The sequence below is a fragment of the Citrus sinensis genome, chromosome 3, assembly GCF_022201045.2.
Source record: "Citrus sinensis cultivar Valencia sweet orange chromosome 3, DVS_A1.0, whole genome shotgun sequence".
NCBI classification, from domain to species: domain Eukaryota; kingdom Viridiplantae; phylum Streptophyta; class Magnoliopsida; order Sapindales; family Rutaceae; genus Citrus; species Citrus sinensis.
In genome coordinates this window covers 4,121,363-4,147,940 of record NC_068558.1, presented here as the reverse complement: position 1 = coordinate 4,147,940, position 26,578 = coordinate 4,121,363, and the positions used below count along the sequence as shown (strand labels likewise).

At 33.2% G+C, this 26,578-nt stretch overlaps 3 protein-coding genes across 5 annotated transcripts in view; 2 read left to right on the top strand and 1 right to left on the bottom strand.

Moving 5' to 3' along the window:
- Positions 1–16,729: 16,729 nt before the first annotated feature.
- Positions 16,730–18,911, top strand: LOC127900932 (GRAS family protein RAD1-like). The gene has a single exon (XM_052436406.1). The coding sequence runs from the start codon at positions 17,164–17,166 to the stop codon at positions 18,691–18,693; it is 1,530 nt and encodes a 509-aa protein (XP_052292366.1). The 5' UTR covers positions 16,730–17,163; the 3' UTR covers positions 18,694–18,911.
- A 2,288-nt stretch (positions 18,912–21,199) lies between these two features.
- Positions 21,200–26,578, top strand: part of LOC102623060 (nucleoside diphosphate kinase 2, chloroplastic) — a 33,859-nt gene continuing 28,480 nt past the window's right edge. The window contains exons 1-7 of one of the 3 annotated variants that reach the window (XM_006476916.2): positions 21,212–21,617; positions 21,914–21,970; positions 22,328–22,414; positions 22,880–22,960; positions 23,041–23,153; positions 23,289–23,338; positions 23,764–24,111. In XM_006476916.2, coding sequence (XP_006476979.2) covers positions 21,378–21,617; positions 21,914–21,970; positions 22,328–22,414; positions 22,880–22,960; positions 23,041–23,153; positions 23,289–23,338; positions 23,764–23,831 — 696 coding nt within the window. In that variant the 5' untranslated portion in view covers positions 21,212–21,377 and the 3' untranslated portion in view covers positions 23,832–24,111. Of the gene's footprint in view, positions 21,618–21,913; positions 21,971–22,327; positions 22,415–22,879; positions 22,961–23,040; positions 23,154–23,288; positions 23,339–23,763; positions 24,112–26,578 lie in introns of those variants that run through there. The other 2 variants (XM_052438864.1, XM_052438863.1) reach the window with 2 other exon arrangements.
- Positions 23,889–26,214, bottom strand: LOC127901473 (uncharacterized). The gene is made up of 2 exons (XM_052438865.1): positions 25,793–26,214; positions 23,889–25,301 (listed from the first exon to the last, which is right to left on the bottom strand). Exons 1-2 carry the CDS (start codon positions 25,890–25,892, stop codon positions 24,805–24,807), a joined length of 597 nt encoding a protein of 198 aa, XP_052294825.1. The 5' UTR covers positions 25,893–26,214; the 3' UTR covers positions 23,889–24,804.

Below are 26,578 nucleotides of genomic sequence, written 5' to 3'. Positions count from 1 at the left end.
AACAACAAATTATGGTTGATTGGAAATTGGAAGTAATTTCAAGAAAATGAATTATAAAAATATTGTAATCTAAATCCAGAAGAAATTAAAAAGAAAAAAGAAAATGATTGTGTATATATATGTTTTTATATACAAAACTCGGATTGATTTCACCGACCTTTTTAATCATCATATCATGTATTGTTTCTGAAACGTCGTTAACACGTACTCATAACAAAATGAACAATTAATTGTAAGCATTGGTGTTCTTTTGATAAACCGTGTTAATTTGTGGCCAGTATGGGCCAACCTCGGACTTTGCTATCATGCCCAACAAATATGGGCCTGGGCTCAGAAGATAAATCTGCAGCTCGTGTCTAATGATTGATCAAAAGACAAGCCTAACATCCCTTGGTGATGGATGAAAATTTACTAAAAAGAAGAAGAGTGTAATTATTTGAGTCTCCCATAAAATTCTACATTGCAGTTTCTTGAGTTTCATGTGTATGCAAAAGAGGTGAATGAATCTATTTAATAATCACTTAGCTAAGTTTCTAGAGACTATTGTTTTATTTAAAATACGGCACCATTTTTCATCAATCTATTATTTTAAGTTAAAGGTATTATCTGATATAAAAATTGCTTCGTATTTTCACGTACAATTACTATCAGAGTATGTGTTCAGATTATGTTATTAGCTCATTCTCTTTACTAGTTTACGTGTTTCGAGTGAAAATTCATATTAAGAAGAGGATGTTTACCGATGACAAAATCACAGAAAGATCCATTAGCGGTGGTGGTGAATTGTGATGGGCTAATGGTGCATTAAGAAGAGACTCTCACCCACCATTTCTTTTGGCAACGGACAATAAGTGATTGATAATATATATATATATATATATATATAACTTAGATACATAGTTATGAGATGGCTGGAATATGGGTTGGATCCTTGAGAAACTAATGGATGTAAAGTGCAAACAAAATGGGTTGGAATGCCTGTATGCTCCATCTATGCATGGGTAACTTCCTGCAATCTTCTCAGATAATCACTCCTTTTTCTCAAATTTTACTCTTGGCAACTGCTATGTTCAAAGTAAAGTGTTGTCTAATTAACGTAAACATATGCACCATTAAATCTCAACCTTTATAATGTGTGTTATGTAATACACACACACACACACACACACACACACACACACACATATATATATATAATGTATGTTGAAAATAATAAATTACTATTAATATTAACAATTACACGTGTTGTACATAATCAATGAATTATTAAAGGTCTCTAACAGCCGAATGTGCCTATTACTCCAACTCCAGCCATAACCACTGTGATCCCACAATAACCAATGTTTATTGGGTTAGCAGTTACATCGTTTGTATTTTTAATTAGAAATCTGAATATCTTTGAATTTTCACTGAAGTTTGAATGTATTAGAATATAAATATTTAGATGATATTTTTTTTAATATCTAAATATAAGCGGCATATTGTTTGTTTTATAAACAAAAAATATCTTAAACATGGTATTTGATATTTACATCCTTATAAGTTAAAACAAATAAATGAATTAGATTTTATAGATTAGGAAATAAGTAATTTTAATAAAAATATTTTTGGAATATAATATTGATTTTATGTTTAGACCTTTTTCCCATTCAAATAATAGTCATATTCAGATATAAATGTCTAAAAATTAGACATAAGTTATAAAAAAAAAATGAATAAATCTTAAAAAACGATTGAAATTAATAAATTTTCAGATTCAAGTATATAACAAACAAGTTTAGTTATCCCCTTCCACAAATAAAAATTCTATGGGTATTACAAACAATTCGATAAAATTTAAAAACATAAACAAGTATTCTAACGCTATTGCCAAATACTTGTATAAATAATGTTGGAAGAATTGATGTGATAATATATGATAGATTGATAAAAATATAAAAAATAAACGTAAATCATGAGATTATATCATATTTTTATTCAACTAATGATATATGCCATGTTAATTTGCATAATAATAAATATTATTGGCACAAAAACTGCTTATGCTGTATCATTTACTCTTGATTAATTTACTCATCAGTCAATGCAACGATTTAAAGTCAAAAGTTTTCATTTTCCACCATTGTAACCTAGCTGGACCCCCAGTACAAATCAAGATTCTCAGCGACCCTCAACAAATATTACTGCATTCGTTTATATTTCTTTTTCCAATCTATATCTGCTGAATTTTCATGATTATTTTTATTACAAAACAACGTTCCTTTCCTCCAAATGAACTTGTACATCTTGTGCAGGTAAATACTTTTTTAAAAATTGTCTCGTATATCTAACTTATTATTATTATTATTATTATTTTGGTTATTGTTGAATTTGTAAAATTATAACAAACTATTTTGTGGAAGTTTAAATAGTTGAAGTATCAACAACTTTTATGAGACTTGCGTGAATATTTTCAGTTGACGCATTAGGCATGCCACCAGAACTTAAGAGGCAGAGCTAATAGAAGATTTTTAGATCTTGCAGTTAGGGATCCCCATTCCCACCCACCCTCCCTGCTGGGAAAATCCAATTAATTTTCTTCCCTCAAATACAAACAACGTATATTCAATCCAACCCAAAATTATCTATGGGTGTGTTTGAGATTGAGATGTTATAATTTAAAAGCTACAGTTGCTGTGAAAAAAAATTTGTAACTATGAAACAAAAGTTAGTAATATATAGTAAATATAAATTTTAAATAATAATTTTGATGAAATTATTAAAAATATAATAGATTTTTCATTATACAAGTGAAAAATAATATCAACATAACTTCTAAACTACAGCAGTTAGTGATTACCAAACACTTTAGTGCTGTAACTTTTAAGCTACAGCTGTCCAACATCAATCCCAAACGCATCCTATATATGATCATCATCATTGGCCTGGTTAACACATTCAATTTACTCAGGTCCTGTTTGGTAGTAAGGTACTGATTTTTTAAGCCATAGTTATTGTAGAAAAAAAACTATAATTATGAAATAAAAGTTGATAGTATGTAATAAATATAATTTTAAAGTAATAATTTTGATAAAAGCAGTAAAGACGTTATAGATTTCTCATTATATAAGTGTAAAATCAAATTAGTTTAGCTTCGAAATTATAATAGTTAGTGTTTACTAAATATTTTAATAATATAACTTTTAAGTTATAGTTGTCCAAACTCAATTCCAAGCGAGACCTTAATCCTAACAAATTAACCCAATACTAATCAAATATTCAACGACAATTAAAATTGAATTAAGTTAAATTTCTAGTTTGTTTACGATCCTATTATGTAATATTTACAATTTTTTTTTTTAACTCTTTGCACAACGTTCTGATCTGCCCCTCTGCTGTATTTTGTTTCAAGCTTTCAAAGCATTTAATTAGTTAGCTTCGATTCAACCTCTTCACAGAATTTTAATAATCAATTTAAGTTAGATATCCGAGTTCGGAATCATGTCCAGCTAAGATGCATAAACCTAGGACTAGTATGTATTCAAATATATACTTAAGACCAACATTAATGGTGCTGGCTTATGATTAGCGAAGTCCCTTGCTTCTTCGAATTCAAAAGTTTTTTTTTTCACAACAAATAATTAATAAAAGATTGAAATAATCTGAATTCTCTGGCCTTAAAAATGAGTTAATTGTATTTAGAATTTTATACTATAGAATTTAAAAAATAAAAAAAGTAAGTAAATATTCCCCTTTGTAATGTTTTGAGCCAACTGATTTGTCTATTGAATTAAATATATATATATATATATATATATATATTAATTTGAAAATAGAATCAAGACAAACTAGAAACTCTTTTTATTTTTGTAGGTTTCAAGTATTTGATCTGAATACATACTACGCCTAGGGATGTGCATCCAGCCCGTAATGCGTAGTCTTCTCGAGGTTCCCTATCCGAGGGGATGAAGATTCAAAATATGAAAATACCCCTACAGAAATAAATAAATATTATTTTGTGCTTAATTAACCAATAACAATGGATCAATGGAGTTCTCCATTAAATTTCTCAGGGGTCAGAGAAAACCAGAATGGGATGTTTGGGAATGGCCAACATCCCATTTTCTAAAGCCATGTCTCCGCATGCTTAGAATTATGGGCTCATGACTTCACCGCCCTCAATTGCTTGTCTCTTTCAATCACAACAAAGCCATCACTTGCGAAGCTTTGGGCCACTTCGTTGTTCATGCATGAACTTATTATAACCAGACTCCAGACACATGTTATTGCCCAGCTTGCTCTATTGTTTCTTCAATTATATGCCAAAATAGGAGTTACATAATGTTGGGCATTTTTGTTCAAATCGGTTTGGTTCAAGGCCTTCAAGGACTGGTTCGTATCTTCAAAAAAAAAAATCTAAAATCGAAAAATGCAAAAGAAAACTGATAAACCAAATCAATCAATCCAGTTTGGTCTGCGGGAATGAGCACTCAAATTTGTTTGAACTGATCGGATTTGATTTTTGCAAAAAATGAAATCAAACTACATATGTAAATTTGAAATGACAAAATTTAATAATTTACTATCACTTGAGTAAGAACTTATTCACGTTTGTGTTGTGCCAGTTTCGTGTCATGTAAAATTTAAGTTGACCTAAACTCAACCCATTTAATAATTGTGTCAAAATATTGAGACCCAAATCCGACACAAAAAATAAACAAGTTATTCAATAACTCATTTAATATGTATATATTTAACAAATGTTACACACACACACACATATATCCACACCCCCTAAAATATTACACATTTACACTCTTAAAATTTTTAATTATATATATGTAAATAATACCATATATTAATATCATAAAGTATACATATGTATCAATATTTACACACACTATTAAAGTGGTCAAGAACTTTAACCCTAACCCGATACGGAAAAAAGTATCGACCGAACCCAACTCATTTAATAATCTTGTCAAATTTTAAAATCAATACCCATTTATTCGTGTTGTGTTCGTGTTGGTCTGTTAGGTAATCGGATCGTGTCAAATATTGCCAAACTCTAAATTGAAAATCGCTAATTCGAAAGGTATGCAGTGTACAATGAAACAATTGAATGGATCCCATTAAATGGAACAAATTATTAGAAAGTATACGTGCTTCTGCCGAGACCATACTGACTTGTTCTTGCTAGTTGCTACCTTAGCTTTTCGCAATGACAATGAAAATTCATGCACCAGATTCAAACATTAATGAGCTTTGAAGCAAGAGAGGGAAGAAAACGTACTTCAATAATTACTAGGCTGGTGAGATTGGAAACTAGTGCGGTAAACCGAAAGTAGCAAAAAAGATATGTATATATATGATCAGAAATTAGTTGGACGAGAAAATTTGTGCAGAATGATTTTAAAATTGATGATGACTTCTGGGCCCTATGGCGAGAACATGCTCACATGGATTTGCACATGAAGAGTTGAAGACCTCTCTTTTGTCTGAGGTCACGACGAGGACTGGCAAGTGCATTTTCTTTTATTATAACTACAATTTGACCTCTTTATTATAAATGTATTTATTCATCAATTTTATTAACTTTCACTTAATATTTTGATATTAGCATACAGATCCAATAATCGAAATGATTGTTTTCGAGCATTCTTTTGTTGATATAATCTGTTGGTTGGTCCGGTATGAAATTTTTTTAATTGATTATTTTCGTACAATTCAATATTTAACAAACTGAACCATGTGTTTTGAATATTGATTATTTAATTTAACGTCCCAGCTATTAATACAAGTTATTACTTGCTTATCTTATATTAATGATTGATCATTGCAAGAGCATCCAATGCAAAATTTCCAGCTGGAATGATGATTTACGACTCTATATTATTATTTTTTTTTGGAAGTATGTATCAATTTAAAGTAAGTGATCTGTTATTATCTTGCAAAACATTATTTGTAAAAACGATACGTAAAAAATCTGTTAACGATAATGTCAAAATCACTCTTTAATGAATTTTCGTGGGAGGGCAGACAAGGGTTCTTACAAGTATATGTCGTTAAATAGTACTGGAGGCAATAATTTAGAAGATTCACCGAATAGTGCCAAGCGCCCATAAATATATTTATATAATGGCACAGTAGATGTAAACATCAATATATAAATTATTAAGAATTCCTTGGAAGGATAATGGAGTGGGCACCCCAAAGTGCCAAAGTCTAGTCAAGTACTAAGATGTGAAAATGGGGACAAACCGAGGGTATTTTGGTAAGATTTGGGACTATAAATTGAGAGTACATGTGTGGCTCTTCCCCCATGCACAAGCTCGCATTATAGTACATTACTAATTACAAATGGTGTCCAAAGTGGAAGAAGCGATGAAGGGAAAGCAACAGCAACAGGATCAGCACCAGAAGCAGCAGAAGCAGATAATTCAATGCAACAAAGGCAAGGCTAACAAGTTCAAAAGGAGCAGCTCCAATGTTGAAGAAGATGGTGTTTCCTCTGCCATCCTCTTGCTTGCTTGTATTGCCTGCGCTCCTCCTTCTTAGTGACAATCATCATCATCATCATCACACACACACACACACATATAGGTAGCAAAATATTTCATAATTATTGTTATTATTTAATTAGTACTCTTTATTAACTATAAAGTAACTCCGGGCTAATATGTATTCATTCTCTAAGTATGTAGGCACCACTCTCCATCTTTAATTAATTGTATCTTGTTGTATTAATTGGATTGTTAAGGTATATCAAGAATAAGCTGATCTTAATCTACATAAAAAAGAATAATCTTATTTCATTTTGCCAAAGTTGAGGAGCTTGATGCTAGCCCTCACAGACCTTCAGCTTAATTAAGAAGAGTGGTGCTTGGTGTAGAGAAAGATAAGAGAAATTTATCATCTCTCTCTTCATCCACTCTCTCTCTTTCTTTTTTTTTTTCATTTCCCTCATCTTTCTTTACACTTAGCATTTTTTAATTGAGAAACCTAATTTAAAGTGACTGGCTGATAAAATATTAATTATTTCTAATTTAAATTTTTTTTTTAATGGGATTGTCCAAATAAAAGAGATGCTGAGATTGGAAACCCCCCCCCCCCTCCCTTTTTTTTCCTCCAATTCGTATTCTAAATTTGAAGTTAGGAAAAAAAATTTATTAATCAACAATTGTAATTATCAAGAAGGCGCGACAATTTCAGATTAAAGCTTATTGCCACTGACTAGACGAAGAGTGGGGGAACTGACTGTCATGAGTTGCTGAGGTGTTGAATTAATTTGTGACAGACACTAGCATAGCGTCTCCCACCATGTTAACAAAAGAAGCTATTGCCTATATATAGCAGCTACAATCACATATTAACGGATGACAAGAATGGATCCATATTACATATATATATATATATATATATATATATATATATTTAAATCTAGTATTTGGTGGCAGAATGAATCACATGCTGTTTAATTTGCTGCGACACACACGCGGGGGACGACCTACATTACAGCCGTATGCATATTGAAGTTAAATAAGTCCAAAATCATATATTTATTTTCACTCAACGAAACAACATCACAATATTAATCAACAATTCTAAAATATTAATTATGGCTCCTGATCAAATTTAGCCATTGCCCAGCTTCCTTGGACACGCATCACCACACAAGCTTCTGTTCACTTGGCATCACCAAGAATGGCCACATTGGTTTCCCCCACCCGAAATGAGTTTCTAGCGTGATGTTTGCTAATTAAACAGTTTTTGGGCAGCCGCGCGGATTCGTTCCCTTGCGCAAATCTACCATTGTTAGTTGTTACAGCTACACGAAAATCTCTGGTGGATTATTATTATTATTATTATTATTTTCTTGAGCTATATATAAATGGTTATACACTGCCTCATGAATTGTTTTATAGAGCCACCAAAGAAGAATCTTTTGGTCACGATGCTTGGTAATAACATGGTCTTTAATTTTTTTCGTATATGTAATGACCTGTAGAGAGAAGCCCAAGAGATATCAACAACTATGTACGTATATAACTATCAATAGTATCAATATTTTGATACGGATTTCGTGGAAGTAAAAGTACATATATCGTTCGAGTTGATTGATCTAATAATGAACACGACCCATTAACACAATTGATAGTGAAAGCCTTTCTGGAGCGTTAAGAACCATGTGCCAACTCCTACTCGAAAGCTAGCTTGTGAATATATATATATCTATTAGGTCTACTGCAATCTCCCATATATAATCCAAAGAAATCAAAATCGAACACATGAATTTAGAACCTAGTAAAATTAAATGATGCAATGAAAACGGTTCTGTAAAATGTCCATACCATACTTGGTTTAGACTCTCTTTGAGCGAACCGTTTTAGACATGAAGCAAGCTCATCTTTTTTTTTGAAATCACCAAGGGCATGTTTGTCGCGGAGGTTTCACGAGGGTAGGGGTTGTATAAATTTTTACAGCATATGTTTGGAGCAGATAATTAGTATGAGGGTATGCATAAAATTAACCAATTTTGGGTGGCTTATATAGACCCGCCCAACCCCAGGGTTTATGCGGGTCTTGCCACTTTCTTTTTAATTTTTAATTCACTCTTTAATTGATTTTTAATTTTTTAATAAATAAATATTTAAATTTCGGCCGGCAACTAGACCACCGCTGGCCACCGGCCATTGCTAGTTTTATGATATATTTTAATACTAATATTAGTACCCATAGAAGTCTCATCATGAGTTCTACACAACCGTATCAATATCTCTAGCAACGGAGCTACCATTTACGGTAAATATATGAAGTCAAAGTTTTAAATTTCAAAATGTTAAGTGTAGATCTACGGCGGAGGGGTGCTCTATTTCCGGTGACTTTTGGTACCGTTGTGTAGAGCTCGAAAAGAGAATTCGAATAATACTCAATATGACTTAAATGAACAATTTTAAAAATTTCCGCCAGTGGTCAGTGGCAGCTAATGGTAGCTAGGTACCAATGGTTAATATATTTTCTATTATTAAATTTAAAAAATTATAATTTAATATAAACCAATAATGTAAAATATTAAAATAAACAATACATTTCATACTTGCAGTAGATTAATGTATTATTTAATATATTTCAATTTAATATAATTCATTACAAATCAATACAGTCCAATACAATGCGGTACACTCTAATGAGTAGGGGTGGGCATGGGTTGGTTTGGGTTGGATTTTAAGTTAACCCAAACCAAACCATAAAAATTTGGATCCAACCCAAACCAACCCAAATATTTTTAACCCAATCCAAATATTGTAAAATTTGGTTTGAATTTTATTATCAAAATAATTTTTATTTTAATAAAATTTAATTATATCAAAATTATAATAATTATTAATTGTTATTAATTATTAAATTGATATTAAAATATAAAAAAATATAGTGGATAAAAATTATAAATTTTACAATAACTTAATCCTTAAATTAAAGAATACTAGAAAATCAAAATAAAGTTTAATCACAAAAATTATTATTTCTCAATAAATAAGAACGTACACTTTAATAATAAACTTTTACAAACATGACATTAACAATATAATAATAAATTTTGCCACTTGTTATTTATTTAATTATGTAATATTTATTTTTATTTATCGTTTTGGTAGTTTTACGTTATGTTGTCTACTTATATGCTTAATTTTAGGGAGATTACCACTTTCCTCCCTACAGTAATCAACATATATCATTTTTCCCCCTTCTGTTTTTATAATGACCAAAAAACCCCCTAATAGTATTAGTTTACAATATTACCCTTATTTTCAACTACTCTTTTATTTATATTTATTATAAATTAAATAAATCACATGAATAGAAACTAAATAAAAAATAAAGCATTAAAAATAAGAAATATATGTTTTGATATGAACAAAAAAATTAATAATAATTTTTTTTATACTTATTTATTTTGTGAAAATTTTCTTATAATAAATGTATAAGAAAATTATTAGTAAAATGATAAAAACAATTATTATAAGAAAACTTGAATGACAAATAAAAATTTATTTTAAGATAAATAATAAAATATTTTACCTATTTGTGTTCATTTATTTCATTTGAAAAATTTGAGTGTTGGGATTTTGTTCATAACCCATGGGTAAACTAGGGATGGCAATTTCCGGGTCCGGGTCCGAGTTTGGCTGTTCCGGATCCGGACCCGGACACAAAATTTTCATAACCGGACCCGCATTAAACCCGGGTTTTTTAAATCCGGGTCCGGTCCGGGTTCAACCCGGAAAAATCCGGGCTTCCGGATTCCGGGTTTTGAACCCGGATTGCTTATTTATTTTTTTTTAGAGACCATATAACTTATTTTAACAAGGCACAGGGGATGGGGTTTAATGTTTTAATCTTTTCCCCAACAACACATTACACAATTCTTCCTAGAATTGGTTCAATAAAATTTGATGGATAAAAGGCAAAAAAAAAAGAACATATAACACATCAGTGACATCACTAGACTACTAGAACCAAATTGTTTAACTTTGGCTCATCAAAATTTACCGGACATAGGGCAAAAAAACAGAACATATAAACACATCCAGAACCACCAGCCCACTAGAACCAAATTGTTTAACTTTGGTTCATCAAAATTTGCTGGACACAGGGCCAAATAACAGAACATAATAACACATCCAGCTTCTAAAACAAATACAACACAAATACACAATATAAAATCTAAAATTCAAAGTTTTAAAGTAATAAACATCCACAAATACAAATTCATAACACAATTCTATAATTTAAAGCTGAAATTTCCAGCCACTGCCCACTAGTGCTCAGATTTCTAGCCACTGACCACAGCCCACCAATGCTCAAATTTCCAGCCACTGCCCACCAGTGCTCAAATTTCCAGCCACTGCCCACAGCCCACCAGTGCTCAAAAAAGTGCCTGCGACAAATTTGCAGATATCCTAAACAATTCTTACTGCATTGGCGGATTATTCTAAATTTCTAATCGAGGAAAAGGATCAGGAGTGTACAATACTAACTGGAAAGAGTCATTACTCTTCAAGCAACTCAGTATACACAAGTAGTAAAAGCACAGGACAAGGTCGAACCCAATTTCAGTGAGAGAAAGCAGAAGCAAGCCAAACAGAGTATTAATGCTAGTCAGGCTCAGAACTACCATTCATGCAGCTAGCCATAGGCAGCAGCCCTTTGGCTAATTATACTTCAAATTCAATTCTAAGCTTACTCACTAACCAACTCTTAATGCACAAAACCAACAATACGCGGTAGAAGAAAAATGGCAACTATTCTGTTTTAGACAACAATTTCTCCTTGTGTCAGAAAAACAAAGAACAAAAAGAGGCAAATAATTCAGAAAAACAAAAAGCTTATAATTAGTCAAGTGCTCTCATATGTCATATACAAAGAAAACCATGTCTGAGGAAAAATCAAATTGTGCCAGCAGCAATACAAGCTCAAAGCATAACAGCACAAAAATTGCAAAGAGGGAAAATCAAAGTGTAATAGAGCATAAATTGTAAAGAGAAAAGCCGAGACTCACAAATATTCACAACAGCAGCTGAAGTATATGCTGATGAACACATAACACAGCAGCGAGACTGAGGTGGATTTCAACCCCTTTTGCTGGCCGCGACAGAGTGAGAGATCAGACGAGTGATGAAACGAACAAGCCTCGCCGTGAAGGTGATGACAAGCCACGACGCGAAGGATCTGATCTGATCTGAAGAAGAGATTACAGGAGAGTTGCAGAGAGAGTGAGAGAGATTAAGTGACGATGGAGGACTGAGATGAGCAATGAGTCACGGCTCACGGGTGAGAGAGATTGAGAGAGGAACGGATTACGGTTTACGGATGAGACTTGAGAGATTGAAAGGAGAAATTACAGATTTACAGTAATTTTTTTTAGGTTGAAGGAGAAATTTCGAGAGAGGATTAGAGGAACGAGACAAGAGAGATCTAGATTCTAGGGTTTCACTTTTGTTTTTGTTTTTTTTTTTAATTTTTCTATTTATAATTATGAATTTACGGATCAAAATTAATATTAAAATAAATAATATCCGGGTCCGGGTTCCGGATTTGCGGGTTCACCTGAAATCGGATCCGGACCGAAAAAATACGGGTTGTCAAAAACTGATCCGGATTCCGGATAAAAACTATGCCGGTGCGGGTTGAACCCGGACCGGATTTTCCGGGTTCAATACGGGTCCGATCCGGGTCCGGATTTGATTGCCACCCCTAGGGTAAACCATACCCAACCCATAATGAAATGGTTTTCTATATAATTTAATTTAATAGAAGGTTCAATTGCGGCTGAGCTTTGATGCCCGTCGGCTTTCATTAATTAACTCAATATATTTTGAATATACATAATTAGTACAGCTCGGAAATACAATTTAGAGTAGAGTTATTGGCACCCCTAAGAAAATCCTCATCAAACTCCTCTAATAATTTCTTAGTTATATCATAAATAAGACGATCAACTCAATGAAACCATATTTTCTCTTTAGTTAAAGAGTTCGAACTCCCAAAATCTTTGGTACAACAGCCGAAAAAAGGCTAAAAAAAAAAAATGCATCCTCTCTAATTACAGCCTTGATCGAAAATCCATAACGAAATTATTAAATTATTCTATCAATATTTTGTTTACGTTACAATAGCAATGTATGCTTCTTTTTTTTTAATCTTCAAATTATGATTGAATTTATGCTTTCATTTTTTTTAAAAAAAAAAACCTCAATATTTCATAGTAAGACACAAATTTTATTTTATTTTTCCCTTCGGACTTATAATTTTAAGTCAAAATTTTTTTTTTTTTTTGGTTATTGCAAATAGGTTGGTTGTATATTCTGCGTGTAGATGTTCAATTGTAAGTTTTAGGATTAGATCAATATTCTTGCTAACCTATTATCAAATGCTAAATTAATTTTACTTAGAAAACCTAGTAAAATTAACAACAATACAGATACATAAATTTTGTTTGAATTGGGGTCGGAAATGAGAGAGAGCGAGAACTTAATTTTATGGTATATACAAAATGATTCATACGGAAGAGAGAAGTAAGGATGGGATATTAAGCAAGAGTGGGTCAAATATCTTCTCTCCCTTAGTTCTGTTTTAAGCTCTCAACAGATGGACATCATCAAAATATACAGCATTTTTTATTCTCTTTTAAGCTCTCAACAAATTAATTTTTTTAACGTATTAACTATTTGCATCAAATATTAACCTTTAATTCAAATCCAAAATTAAATTAAACAAAATTTTAGGTTATCACGCAAATGAAAACTAATATAATCAATAACAACATAACCCACTATTTGTTTATTAAATTAACAAAACACCACACTAACATTCTCATATGTTGGTGGAGGTGATGGATTGATGGTAATGAAAATAAGAGGTGGTGGTGCTAGTAATGAACTTGTTGTTATTAAAGATAGGTGGTGGGGATGATGGTTAATAAGGATAATTTTATAAAATAATAAGCTAAATTAAAAAGTGAGAGTTGGTAAGATGGTTTGAGTGGGTCAAATATCTTCTCTCCCTTAGTTCTGTTCTTTATCCGTGTCATGGTTTAAGATTTAGGGCAAAAGAATAACACATTTATCGGGTGGTATTTATTTTTCTTCACATCTGACATATGAGTAAAGACTAATCCTATTTGTGTGCAAAATAAAGGGATTTTTTTTAATTATTATTTGAAAGTATATCATCCATTTTGAACCTAGACAAGTGAGTTTTGCCATAACAAAACTTAAAATTGATTGCTCAAAGCATAGACCATAAACCCAATTTCAATAGTTATAAATTTAGGAGAGTGTAACGTGTAATGCCAAAAAAGAAAAGAAGAGAAGGGAGGGGGGAGAGGGCACGCAAGGCCAGACTTGGAGAATATCATGACATTGCACTATTTAATAAGTTGTCTTTCCTGATGCCTATTATATGAATTACTGAACACTCAGGATGCATGGTTCTAAAGTTAAAAAAAGAAAAAAAGGAAAAAAAAAGGTGGCTTATAAAAAACTTTTATGCTCTCAATATCTACAGTGAATTAAACCTTGCCAAATCAGCATATTTTTAATTTACTTTAACAAGTCTTTCCTCATTGCCCTTCATTAGCTGAAACTAAATTAAATAGGAAGCACATAGAATAAGTGTGGGCAAATTTAAATTTATATTGCAAGGTCGTGGTGCCTTGAGAATATGTCGTACTGAACACGTCAAAAGGGGAGACGACGGACTATCGATATTCCATGCATATAAGTTAGATTTTGTGTGTTTGTGTGTGTGTGTGTGAGTACCGTATGGAGTTCAGAAACGTCTCATTGCTCCTCACAATCATATGTCCGTTCTATTTTCTCTCAGCAACAGAAGGCTAATCCTTTTTTCCTTTATTTTTTTCCCTCTTTCTAAATGAGGAAATTACATTTATAATTTCTTGTACTATCTATCTCCCAATTAGTAATTGGATATTAGATGATGCTTATTAATTAGTTCATCAATTTACTGCCAATATATAAACTGCGCTTGCGCGAGATTATTGAAATAATCTCTCTGCTTTAAGAACCTAAACCAATGTCTTGTTTGAAATTGAGGTGCTGTAACTTTTAAGGTACAATTGCTGTGGAAAAAAAATTGTAAGTAGGGGTAGGCATCGGATCGGATTCAGATTTGCTTTCAAATTCGATTGGATATAATTTATACAATCCGATCGAATTTGATTCGGATCGGATTGCACTGTTACTAAAAATAATTAAAAAAAAGCCGAAAATGAAAAATCAAAACTCAATTCCCAAATCTCAATTTCCAATTTCCAAATGACAAAACCACACACCACTGCCGAGCGCCCTTGATGAGCCAATCCACGACCACAAACCACACCACACACATGGGCCACGACCTGACAAGCAAACCCACGACCATGTCGCTGACAACACAAACTGAAAAAATTCGACACAAACCCAGCTGCCACGACATCCTCCAGACTAGATCGGATTCAACACAAACCCAGCTGGATCAGATTCGGCACAAACCCAGCCGTCGCGATGTTATCCAAACCCACGACGAGCAACTGATAGCGACGGAAACCTTGCCTTGTTCATGGTAATCCATTAATCCGACAGCCCCCGATGATTTGCGTTTGAAACTTTGAATTTTTTACTTGTTTATAAGATTTGTCTTGATCATTCGCAAGTAAGTGATTTGGTTGCTTAGAATATACCTGCATGTATTTTATCAGTATCGTTCCTGTGTTTTATTTTTTATTTTTTTGAAAATTTCGTTATTGTGTTCAGTAAATAAATTATTCTTGAGACCATTAGGGAAGTTATTTTTCATTAATTATAGATTTCATAATTTTTGGTGAGTATTGTTAAAAGGTTCCAAACTCGAATTAATCCGAATCCAAAATATAATTTGAACTTGAAATATAATTCGAAATTCGAACTCATCTGAATCCGATCAGAATCCGTAATTATCCGAAATATCCATCCGATCCAAATCCAATCCAAATTAATTCGGATCAGATAGGATCATATTTAAGGTTCGGATTGAATTCAGATGGATTTTTTTTAATCCGAATTATCCGAAATCTGATCGATTCATCCGAATCTGAAATTGCCCACCCTTAGCTGTAACTATGAAACAAAAATTAATAATATATAATAAATATAAATTTTAAATAATATATTTGACAAAATTATTAAAGATATAGTAGATTTTCTATTATATAAGTGAAACATCATATCAACATAGCTATCAAGCTATACTTTAGTATTGTAACTTAAAAGTTATAGTTGTCCAACCTCAATTTCAAACGCATCTAAAATATGTGATATTTGATTGCATCGTGGGCAACATTGATCACATTTTGTTAAGTGGTATTGTCATGGAGTGTTGTTGTTAATTTACAATTTTAACACTATTCACGGAATGACTCTATTGTTGAGAATCACTCACCATATGATAGGACTAATTAAATTCTCATCAATTAGCTAACTTTCGTAGACACCATAGCAATTGCAATTTTGCTTTTCCTTTTCGTTTTCTTCTTTCCTTCTTAGTTCATACCATCCATTTTGTTTACTTATTTTTTGATATTAAATAAATTTGCTTTCTAGACACCATGCCTCCTAACCCTACTCATATATTTGGAAAGAATTATTATTTTCTATTTAATTAAGTTACTTTTATATTTTGAAGATTTCTCTCTCTATATGTATATATAAAGTCCTTCGGTACGTGTGTTCTAATTTTTTTTTTTTTTTATGCAGACATGTTACTAAACCATGCAGTTTAATAGAATCATCATTTTAATTAGTTGTATGCTTTAATAGTCTGCTTGAAAAAAATCACGCTGCCCACATCTATAATAATGATAATAATAATACTTTCCTAGTGAGAGCATCCTCATTTTGTCACTAACAAATATAAAACACATATTTTAATATATTAATAAATAAATAAAACACAATTTTCAGTGTTTTGAAATTAATTTTTTATATATATTTTTTAATATGCATCCTCACTTTAAAGAAAGTGAGAATGCTCTAACTAAATAATGACTAGACACACACAAAATATATTTTTTTGGAGTATGGACATTGACGCGATATAAAATTCTGATTTAGCCCATGTATAATTACTAAACAATTGTGTATAGGTAGGTGACGAAGGATTTTCACAGCGTTTAATCATGAATGCAACATGGTAAATGAAACATATCCATTCCGCCGAGTATAGACAAAGAAAAGGTTTTAAAAGATTATGTAATTCGAATTTTAAAAACAAATGCAGAAATGACATTTACCCAGATAATTAGGAATTAGGATACTCAATTACAGCATGTAATTTGAAATAAAATTATAGCTCCTAGGCTGGAAGCCGATCCAAGTTTAAAGAATCCAAAGCTCTTGGAAAAGGACGGACATGATTCATTCTCACTGGTCTATGCTATGCTAAGCTTGTTTTAATATTGAATGTTAGTTTATAAGGAGACAACCCATGAGACCCATTCTTTTTTCCCCCATCAGGCAATAGCTATCATAATATCTTGAAATTTCCGCGGAACAAGGCAAGCGTTCGCCATAAAATCATCTTCCGATAGCAATAGGTTCTTTCAGAGGTTTGTTGAATTTATTTAGCCAAAGTGGAAGGAGAGCGAATATGGTTTATGATTTTTTGTTTAACACTCATAAGCTCTATAATGATCAAAGGAGTAATCAAGCGATTGGCCTTCAACTGGGCCTTTCGATCGTTGATTGCTATCCTTACTTGCCCATGATGTCGGATAACTCTGCTGCTTCTTCCATGATTCTTCAGCCCAGAGATCAAAAGAGGCTTAAGCGGACAATAAGTGTTGGTGATGGTAGCCCAACCAGTACTCTTAGCCGCAGTAGCAGCACTAGCAGCTTGAGTAATTTGCCAAGGCTTCAATTCAGGGACCATATTTGGACTTATACTCGAAGATACCTTGCTGCTGAAGCTGTCGAAGAAGCGGCGGCAGCTATGATCAAATCAGAAGATGGCTGCGACGGTGATCAACAAGATGGGACCGCGGATGGGATGAGGCTCGTTCAGCTCCTAATTGCTTGTGCTGAAGCTGTCGCTTGTCGCGACAAGTCTCATGCCTCGGCTTTGTTATCCGAACTTCGTGCCAATGCTTTGGTCTTTGGCTCTTCCTTCCAGCGCGTCGCTTCTTGCTTTGTCCAAGGCCTTGCTGACCGTCTTGCATCGGTTCAGCCTCTTGGAGCGGTAGGCTCCTTCGCGCCATCAATGAACATAATGGACATTGCTGGCTCGCGCGAGAAGGAAGAAGCTTTTCGCCTTGTCTATGAAATTTGCCCACACATTCAGTTTGGTCACTTTGTGGCCAACTCATCCATATTGGAAGCCTTTGAGGGAGAGAGTTTCGTCCATGTTGTGGACTTAGGCATGACCCTAGGTCTGCCACGCGGTCAGCAATGGCGCCGGCTGATCGAAAGCCTCGCCAACCGCGCTGGCCAACCGCCACGCCGCCTTCGAATAACTGCCGTTGGCCTTTGTGTTGAAAAATTCCAAAGCATTGGTGATGAGCTTAAAGATTATGCGAAGACCTACGGCATCAATTTGGAGTTCTCTGTGGTGGAAAGCAACTTGGAAAATTTGCAGACTAAAGACATCAAAGTTCTTGAAAACGAAGTGCTTGTTGTTAATAGCATACTTCAGCTGCATTGTGTGGTCAAAGAAAGCAGAGGAGCTCTAAATTCAGTGTTGCAAATAATTCATGAGCTGTCACCGAAAGTATTGGTGCTTGTTGAGCAGGACTCAAGCCATAATGGGCCATTTTTTCTTGGGAGATTCATGGAAGCGTTGCACTACTACTCAGCAATATTTGACTCCCTTGATGCCATGCTGCCCAAGTATGACACAAAGCGCGCCAAAATAGAACAGTTTTACTTTGCCGAGGAGATAAAGAACATTGTGAGCTGTGAGGGGCCTGCAAGGGTGGAGAGGCACGAGAGGGTGGACCAATGGCGTCGGAGGATGAGCCGTGCCGGGTTCCAGGCGGCACCCATGAAGATGATAAATCAGGCACAGAAATGGCTCAAGAACAACAAGGTCTGTGAAGGTTACACGGTTGTTGAAGAGAAAGGGTGCTTGGTTCTCGGCTGGAAATCGAAGCCTATTATTGCTACTTCTTGCTGGAAATGCTAAAACACTATAGCTGCCTAATTCACAGTTCTTCTACAAATAAAGTTTCACCAATAAAGTTAGACGGCAGCTATTTAATTATATAATGTCTTCCCATTTGCATTACTGTGTTGCAACTCCGGAGTCTGGAGTGATGAATGTTGTTTTCATATTCAGTGTGCGCTAACTGTTCAGGTGCTTGAACAGATGAAATAAAGATTTTATGTATTGTTGGTTTTTGACTGGGTTTCCTAGTTTTGCGTACATATATTATTCACATTCCATTGATTCTTTAATGACCAAATTCGCTCAACTGTAATTTCAAATTCAACTTTCTCTAGAGGCTGGTAAATGTACAGAATTGTCTCCATCTCTTATGACTCGTCATCTATTCATTTAATCTGATCCCCATCTCCATCATGCAGCAATTCGATGAGTGTTAAATCTTAATTAGGATATTTTGATATGTTTATGATGCATGAGCAAAGCGGCCAGATCCCTTTGTCCATCATGCAGCAATTCGATGAGTGTCAAACTCTTGAGGATATTTTGATATGTTTATGATGCATGGGCAAGCGGCCATATATATATATATATATATATATATATATAGAACGTATAGATCACATTAACTAATACAATAGTCTTTTGACTTGTTCAATAATTTCATTCACCTCGCTGTCACCTAATTCTCTAGTTTAGGACATTTGGAGGGCCCTAACAGTTCGGAAGCTGTCGTTACTAGCTTGGAATATCTGCTGAAAGATCCCTTCCATTGTATTTATGAATGCGCTTTCAAAGGAAATTGGAAACAAAAATGATATATTGATGCCGTTAATCAAAGCGTGGTGGAATTTTTCGATAGGAAAATAGTGCCAACAAATTAAAATGAATTTGTCGTTACATTCAATGAATGACTGAATATCCTTCAGCTTTAATTAATACATAATTTTATACACTTTTATTGTGAGTATCAAAATTCAAAACTACAAAGGATACCCCCGCTTAGTTTGGGATTGCGATTGTTGATTAAATAAGTTGCTTCTATTGTGTTAATACAATAAGTAATTAATTAAAAAAATAATTTCGTGTTTAGTGAACTGTGTTGTTGCGATTGCTATAAGTTTGAAAAACAGTGTACATATATTTGATAAATTTTAAGGAAATTATCATTTGTATACTCTTAGTTTACTCCATTATAAAAAATAGTACAACACTTTAAGAGTGCATCAATCGTCTACCATAAGTTGACAAAATGTATCAGCTGACCACCAAACCGTTAGTTGTCGTTTAAGTATGATGACGTCAGAATGGTAATTTGGTATTTTCATATGATACAAGTGATAAAAAGAGAATTTAAGGGTATACATTAGATAATTTTCAAGGGTAAAATCGTCAATTCACTGTAATTCTGTTAACTTTCAAACGGTAACTAGCGGTTTGGTGGTCAGCTGATACATTTTGTCAACTAAAGGTGGACGATTGATACACCCTCAAAGTGTTGTAGTATTTTTGATAATAGAACAAATATAGGGTATACGAATGATAATTTCTCTAAGTTTTATTATAAATATATTGTTCTATTATATAATGACAAAAATAAACATAAATTAAATTTTTATTTTATTTTTTGGAGTATATTTAATGATATTTAGACATGTCTTTTTCTTTTTAAAACGCCTAAAATTACTTATAGTAAAAAAAATCAATAAATTTGTTGTATAAAAATATGATAAAAATTCATACTAACGCATAATCTAAATAAAATAAAAAGTAATATGCATTACATTCATATTAAACTTGATGCAATAAACACCATAACTATAGAAGAAAATATAAATAGATTAAATATTAAAAACCATGGTTATAAAATTAATATTAAAAGTTATGGTTAATTTTCATATGAAATTGTTCAAAGTTAAAAAAAATTCATAATTATATACAAATCTTTTTTAACCTTATAATATAAAATACAAGTAAAATATTAAAAAATATGAATTTACTAGATCAAAACTTTGATACTAGATAGAATATACAGTAGTTGTGGCCGTAATTTAATTGTGGTGGTAATATGATATCTAATGACTTAATATTGTGGTGTATAAGAAAATAAGACATAATAATTATTTTTTAAATATTAAAATTATAATAAAAATTTTAAAAAAATATGATAAACTTATTTAATAAGCTACTCATTAAAAATAATTATTTACTTATTTTTAAAAATTACTATAAAAAATAATTATAAAATAAATAATTTTTACAAAATTTATCAAATATTATTTTTATCAATCCTTGGCGTACTCTCCTCTATTTAAAATGGTGGATAGGGCCTGGGGGTGTCAAATTTTGACAAAATCCGGACAACAAAATTATGGCCCCGGCCCTCACATTGACTAAAATTGACGTAATTAATCAATTGTAAACTCGATATTTAAGATTCTCAACATAATAAATAAAATACATGCCGTAGTTCATGTTGCTCAAATTTGACCCCCGCAGGGACAACACGGAGTTACGGCAAATTCAAATTGCGCCCGCTAGGGTTACGGCTGGGTCAGAGACACATTTGATACAAATGGACAAATCATGTCCTTATTGAAGAATAGTTAAAAATGATGGATCCATATGTAATTATCCAATACGTTTATTTGCTCGTGTAGACTGTGAGTGAGAGAGAGAGAGAGAGAGAGAGAGAAGAGAGAGAGATGGAGGGTGTAGGTGCGTTAGGTGTGTCATCATCACCAACTCTGGTTGGGAAGATAAGTTGCAGCAGACGCTTATCCTACAGCTCCAACAAGCTTACCCTGCGCACCACCAGCCACCTTGCAGCATTCCACCCACAGTCCCATCTTTTCGTAAAATTCCCACCATGTCCTCAACGCAAAACAGTTGCTCGCAACTCCAACGAAACCGGCATCTTCCTTCCCCACTTGGTCGCTTCCATGGTATGCTTCTCAATCTCTCTGTTTCTCATTTTTTGCACAATATTAATCGGAACCCGTATATTTAGTTATTTAATTTTTAATTTTTTCTTTTGTTAACTTTGATAACAAAGTGTTGACCAAAAACAGCGCTATGTTTTGGGGGACAAAAGGAATGACATTTTCTTTTGTCGCCTTTTCGGCTCAAATTTATTATTATTTTTTCTTTATATTCTTTAAACTATTGATTTTTGCATGATTTTATGGTACCCCATTCGAGATTATTATGGTTTTTTCTTGTTTTTTTCTCCGGCGTGTAGGAACAAGTTGAGGAGACTTACATTATGGTGAAACCAGATGGTGTTCAACGTGGTCTGGTAAGTTTTGCTCCATTTTGCATAACTTAGTCCTTAAAAATGTATTCTTGGTTTTGGTTGCTGAGAAGGCTCAAGCAGAAGAAGGAAATTTCAATTTTGAAACTTGGATTTTTCGCCATGTGTTACTCGAGAATGTCATAGCTTTAAACATTTGGAACCTATGCACACCTCTTTCTCGCTCAATTTCATGCAACTACTTCATTTTTGGATGATAAAACAGTGTAATAAGATGCGTAATCCAGGCTTCAGCTTTCTCAGCAGCCAAATGGGTGTCAACTGGATTGTCGTCAATTGGATTGTCAATTTTACCTTTTAATCTTGCGTTCTGAGTTTGCTGATTATGTTATGTTATTTTAGGTTGGCGACATTATTTCAAGGTTTGAGAAGAAGGGATTCAAACTGACTGGCTTGAAGCTCTTTCAATGCCCGAAAGATTTAGCTGAGGCCTGTTGTTGGGAGTATTTATATTCCAGTTTTTGTTATTCGTGAAGATATGCTCAACCAACATTTTTCACATACTTCAGAAGTTAGATAATGCTTATTCCTGTGTTTATAATTCAAAGCAAACCAGAAGTTTTTCGCCCTATTATATAAGTGCTATGACCTCGTTCATTTCATGAAAATAAAGCATGTTGCTCTATTTTATTGTTGATAAAATAGAACTTGAGAATAATTTCCTACTATAAAAAAAAAAGAAAAAAAAGAACTTAAGAGTCTCACAACAGAGTATGCCATCTGATTTATAAGATTATAAGCTTTCTTTAGTTATGTTTGTTTTTTGACAATTGTTGCAGATACTTTCCTGTTTGAAATGTTTGCCATATTGTGGCTATTCAATGTTTACTCATTTTCTCTATTAGATTTATTGATGATTTTAACTTGTTTTATATATATCTTCAATGGTTACAGGAGCACTATAAGGATCTCAATTCCAAACCATTTTTTCCTAAACTGATTGAGTACATTACTTCAGGACCAGTTGTATGTATGGTATGCGCCACTTTATTAAACTCTATGTGTGCATATTGTATCACATTTTCAAGGGAATGATGGTGATTTATGTTATCAAGGCATGGGAGGGTGCTGGTGTGGTGGCATCTGCACGTAAGTTAATAGGGTCAACGGATCCTCTTCAAGCTGAACCAGGCACAATAAGAGGGGATCTTGCTGTTCAAACTGGAAGGTTAGTCCTCTTCAGAATTTGGACTTTGCGTTGTATAATAAAATTTTGTTTGAGCCAGCTACGAAAACTCTTTTTATCCCCTTGATAGCAATTACATTATCTAGAGACCTGGTCTCATGATGAGTATTTTGGCAGGAATGTGGTCCATGGGAGTGACAGCCCTGAGAATGGCAAGCGTGAAATAGGTAATTATAAGAACCTTTTTTATGGCACATATTGGATTTATAGCTGCACAATTGCTGTTGTTCAAAGCTTTCATGATATCTTTCAACCAATAGGCGTTTTGATGTGTGTATAAGGGATTTTCTTTGAAGGATATCAAATCCGAAAATTATGGGGGAATAATCCAAGAAGAAACTATTATTGGATGTGTGTGTCAAAATTGCTCTTTCATTCTGCTTCAAAACGTTCAAAGATGTAGAAACTAGTAAATCGAACAAGAAGAATCCCCGTCAATGCAAGAAAAGGATATAATAATGCATTTATTTGATTGTGATTGTTGATGTCATTGTTTTGCCTTTGTGATGGAATGTTGTTTCTCATGTAGTCCATCAACACCCTGTTTCTATATGAGAAACGGAAGAATCTCATTATTTGGTTGTTTTTGCAGGTCTGTGGTTCAAAGAAGGTGAGTTGTGTCAGTGGACACCAGCTCAAGCACAGTGGTTAAGGGAGTAATATTCATCAAACACTTAACTATGCGGCGGGCACACTTTTGAAGAGTTCTCTTCTGAGCGATTATATTGAAATATCAGAAGAATTTTATTGATTTGTGATCCTAATAATTCAATGGTTAAACCGCTTGTTAGAACCGTTGTTTTGGGAGACAAAACATTTGGAAGTCTTGTTCTCTTAGTTTGTGATTGTGCGTCAAAATAATCGAAAAAGAAAAAAAAAACAGTAATAATAAATGTGATTATCTCAATAAACGTTCTTTATATGGTGGTTGTACTGCAAATTAAGCTTTTAAGCCAGAGTTTTGCCAACTCAACTCCGTTAACCATCCATAATCTTGTCATTTCCTCAAATTTCTAGCTCGATGTGGAATTTTCTTTCAACAGCGTTACCATTACATATCCCCTATCAAGTGGACGCTAAAAATATATTAAACATGAAAACGGACACGAACTCATTTTGCTCGTTTTTTGAACATTTTTCCCGCTGCTTGGAAAGCAACAAACGGGAACAACCGAGCTAACCAAACAAACTATGCTGAAGCAGAAATAAAATCTCAATAGTCAATACGATAATCAAACTTGAACATCCTTCTCAATGCCTGAACCTGAACCACGAAAGGAATATGCAAACAATGCAGAGAACCTCAGCCTTCCTGCTCAACTGGTAAGCAGAACTCTCAATTTTGCAGGAACTTTGAGCCTCGACCATCCCAAAAACGACGTTTGGTTTTAAAGAACATTATGTCATTGAATATGAATACTAATCCCTAAGAACCAAATTTCAATTTCAGCTATGAGGAAAAGAAGACTCAGCTTCAGTCTTTGCAATCCAATCTCCCAAAGACGAAGCATCATAACTTCCTATTGCTCTCCAAGTCTAGAAATTGCGTAGCAGCCATAATATATGTCCAAGTTAAATAACCCAAATATAGCTGATAATTCTGAAGTTGAGAGTCACGAATCAAGTTCTATTCTTACATCTGGCGAACAGAACTGACACAATCCTGTTCCAGTTGCTCTTTGGAGCTCTTCAATGATTGACAATCACTAGAATGAGGTGAATTGCTTACAGATGACCCATAATTGTCTGTCATTTTTGCATCGTCTTGAGATGAGCTTATGGCTTGTCCAGAGCTCCTATATTTAGAAAACAAGTAAAGAACTGATAAATTCTTGCTTGGATGCTGCTGCAATCTAGCAATAGATTGACAATCACTAGAACTTGGTGAAATGCACACAGAAGAAAATTTGGAATCTGTCATCATCACATCCTCGTGGGATGTGACTCGTTGAAAGCCCTTGAACACAGAATGAGAATTACAACCCAACTCAGCTAAGCATGCGCTTAAAGTATCACTACAAGAATTAGCACCAATGGCAGAATCACAATCTGTTTCTATTTCTATTGATACCTCAGGAGGTGGACCCAAATCACGCCGAGCACCAAGCTTAAGCTTCATAAGTGTAGCCTCTGCATCCAAAAATGAGATTTTTGATGAACCTGGTCAAGGTTATTAACCACTACTATCCAGTGAATAATGGCAGTAGGTTTACATACACCACACTGCTATGAATGTTTAGAAAAACTATCTGCCCCTAATACAAGTGATAGATAGTGATGTTAACATTTGAGGTCCATTTAAGTTTGGATTTTAACTCAAATTATAGCAAAAATTATTCTCACGAGAATAGCTTTATGCTATATCCTCACAGCTTGATATAAAATTAAAATAGAAACAACCGAAATCAGATCAAATGCATTAATTGTTAAGTTCATTTGTGAAAATAAGAACTGCAAGTACAGAGGCAAATTATCAAATAACCAGAACATCAAAAGGAACGGCGAGCCATATCAGCTGAAGAGTGTTCCGCCAAATAGCAAGCGGGCGATTATAACGGGTGAACGCGATTTCAAAAAAGAAAATAATAATAATAATGCTAATATAAAACAGAAGAGAGTACCGTAGATAGAGAGAGAATCGTCTTTGATAAGCTTGGACGGCATCCTTTCCAACTCCAAATCGTAGGGTGTTGATGAAGCTGCCCTCACTCTCCCCAGCATCTCTCTCTGCTGCCTGGATCTGCTCTTTCTAGTTTCTTCTTCTTCTTTCTTCTTTTATTTTTTATTTTTTTTCCTTTTCTTTTTCCTTCGAATAACAGCTTTGGCGCCACGTTTGACCGCCTGTTTTCTAAATAAATTTAATATATCATCTTCTCATCTCAAGCTTTAACTCCAAATTGGGCCGGACCCATCTTTAACTCCCAATCCAGACCAGCCCGCATTATTTATTTAATTAGTTTCTTCGATTCGCGCTTTTTAATTTGTTTATTTTAGGAATATTTCCATCTTAGAACCAAACTTTTCTTCGCATATTATTTTACCTTTAATTTTTTTTTATAATTTGATTTTTCTTCCTTATATTTTAATTTTTATCATTTTACCACTAAATCATTAATAATAACAATATTTTTAATTGAATTTATAGCAAAAATTTATTCTACCCCTAAATTGTGTAAGTAAAATTTAATCATCTAAATTAAAAAAAATTATCTACAAAAGATAATATTTTTATCAATTTATTACCTTAAATATCTACAATTGATATGTAAATATTATAATTCTTCTGGGTTAATATATTAAAATTCTTGAAATACGCTTATGACATTAATAAATTATCAACATAATTAAAAATTTGGTGGTAAAATGATAGAAAATAAAAACATTAAGTGGGAAAAAAAATTGTTAGA

Bases quoted from the DNA above. Each gene is read 5' to 3' on its own strand.
- LOC127900932 (XM_052436406.1), top strand. From the start codon at position 17,164: ATGGTTTATGATTTTTTGTTTAACACTCATAAGCTCTATAATGATCAA.
- LOC127901473 (XM_052438865.1), bottom strand. From the start codon at position 25,892: ATGCTGGGGAGAGTGAGGGCAGCTTCATCAACACCCTACGATTTGGAG. The intron at 25,302-25,792 runs GTACTCTCTTCT...TTTTGGATGCAG, and splicing joins CGATTCTCTCTCTATCTACG to AGGCTACACTTATGAAGCTT.